This window comes from Penaeus monodon, chromosome 25 (genome assembly GCF_015228065.2).
Source record: "Penaeus monodon isolate SGIC_2016 chromosome 25, NSTDA_Pmon_1, whole genome shotgun sequence".
Lineage (NCBI taxonomy): Eukaryota > Metazoa > Arthropoda > Malacostraca > Decapoda > Penaeidae > Penaeus > Penaeus monodon.
This window is the reverse complement of record NC_051410.1, coordinates 14,356,085-14,358,416: the sequence shown is the minus strand read 5'-3', so window position 1 is coordinate 14,358,416 and position 2,332 is coordinate 14,356,085. Positions and strand designations below refer to the sequence as shown.

Here is a 2,332-nt window from a genome sequence, read left to right as displayed (position 1 = left end):
TTTAGATATGTACCTGTTTTAACATCTTTAAACATCTTCCAAATTTTTCTTTTTTTTCATAACTTAGGACACCTACATTAAAGAACAGAACTGACAGAAGTCTGCATTTTGTATACTTACGCTGGGCACAGTTATACGGAGTTGAAATGTTCTTGTTCATAACAAGAGTGCATTCTTCTGGCTGGTCACAGTATTTTACTGTTATCTTCTCCACATCTGTAATGAAGGTAGCTTGCCGTTTGGCTTCCTTGTTGAAAAGTTCAACCCTTTTTTTCTGAACAGCAGCATTTGTGAGGGCTTGCTTGTGATAGAAACCTAGAAACAGCATAATCAGTATCAAAACATGTAACATCACCTGTAGTTGCTTTTAAAAAGGAAAAGAGTTATCAAAATACATTTTGTAAGAAGCTATACAGTCAAATATTCTTAAAATCATGTTTCTGGAATTGTTCAAAAATCAATTTGAATTTCCTGTAAATCAATACACTAATTTCCTGTAAATACACTGCTTATGATGATAATTTATATAAAAATTGAAACATTGTTTAAAAAATGCAACATCATATATGGTTGTTAGTAAAAGAAGAAACATCAAAATGAAGTTGCAAACATTGCAATACATTTAGTTACTGAGACAAATATAATTTTTACAACTGCTACAGGAACTGAGAAACAACAATAATACACAGAAATCTCAAATGGTATTGAATTCCTTGTAGACTAGTATTTACACATAATAGTCAAAAATCCCATTTTATATGCAAAATATACAATGAACATGTTGATAGTACATAACCTGTTACTGAATCTTCTTGTTTTTATAACTACAGCAGAGGAAAGTTTTGTTTTACGTACAGCAGTGTTTCCGAACCTCTTGGTTACAACCCTAAATATAGTCTTAACCTGGTCTAGCTACCCTAAATGTGGTAATAAATCCAATAATTTCATATCAGTTATACTTGCAGACATAGGATTCTATTAAGCTACTAACACAATGAATTTCAATAAATTTGAAATGTGAAAGTTCATATCTTTTTAACACTTTGTTTTCTTTCCTGTGGATTTTTATTTATTCAATTTTTAAGATCCTCGAAGACCCTCGTTTGGGTCGCAATTATAGGGTTTGGGAGCCACTGACCTAGAGTACTATGGAAATTGGAATACATTTTCTTTACAACAATCAAGTTAGGTAAATATAAAAAAAATATTATTGGCAAAGCTCTACAGAAATGATAAAAAAGGGTGCATTTATTTAGTAGTTGCTGATTTGTGCTGACTTCCTATGCAACTTGCTTATATATACTTATTTACTAAAAATAAATAGATTCCATTATGCAAAACAGGACACACACTTTCTGTTCAACCCAAGTTGCACATAGCCTTGACCAACAGATTTCTTTTTCTATACAGTGCATACTCTAGGTCTGTATTTATGAAAGGGCTTCTATTTCACTCATCTAATCATATTAAAAATCAGATATTCATGAGCATAATTTATTCTCAATGCTTCCGGTTATCTTTTACTTTTTACTGGACGAGTACCTGTGTATCTGAACACATTGTAAACATATACACACCTTTCAGCATAGTACAATTTATCCTCTTATCTTAATTACAAGATTACATATAAGATACTTAGAATATGTTTTTCATTAGAATGATTAGTAGTTTGCTAATCAAGTCAAGTACTGATGATACACAAGACAGATAACATTGTTGTTATTAGCTACCTTAACAGAATGTATAACTTAATCAACTAAATATTTAAATTGACATATTGTCTACACACAACTGATGCTTGTATATTTTAATGTGTGACAAGGAAATACTGTCACAGAAGATCCACCAATTTACCAAGGTGTAATTTTGTCTTTTTTCTCTCTCTACATAAATCCTGTTATAGTTACATCTACCTTCCACGGAGGAACACAGCTTATTCTTCACATATAGACACTGTATATACCCTAGTGGCCAAGCAGTTATATTTTCAAGGTACAAAGGATATCCTGACTGTGTAATTGTTCCATCGTCAAGTGAAATACCAGTACCATAAATACACAGAAATGCTGTATCTACAGAACATTGCAATCACTGTTTACAGGTGGCTTTTAGTACATTGTATGGCCAAATCAATGGCATCATTAACTTGCATGTCCACTGCTAGATCACATAAACTTTATGGATCAAATAGACTTAGATTCCATGCTCTCTTACTAACATCTCATGCTATCCATAAAAAAATAATTCCAAAAATTATGTAGGGTTAATCTATGCAAAATCTAGGATAAACTGACACTGATATTCTTGTAAAGGATACACTCCACAGGCAGTA

At 31.8% G+C, this 2,332-nt stretch overlaps 1 protein-coding gene across 1 annotated transcript in view; it reads right to left on the bottom strand.

The window, feature by feature from the left end:
• The window catches only part of LOC119589060 (39S ribosomal protein L39, mitochondrial-like), a 35,328-nt gene that overhangs the window by 30,305 nt on the left and 2,691 nt on the right, over positions 1 to 2,332 (bottom strand). The window contains exon 2 of the mRNA XM_037937637.1: positions 121 to 315. Within this exon, the coding sequence (XP_037793565.1) occupies positions 121 to 315 (195 nt within the window). The remainder of the gene's footprint in view (positions 1 to 120; positions 316 to 2,332) is intronic.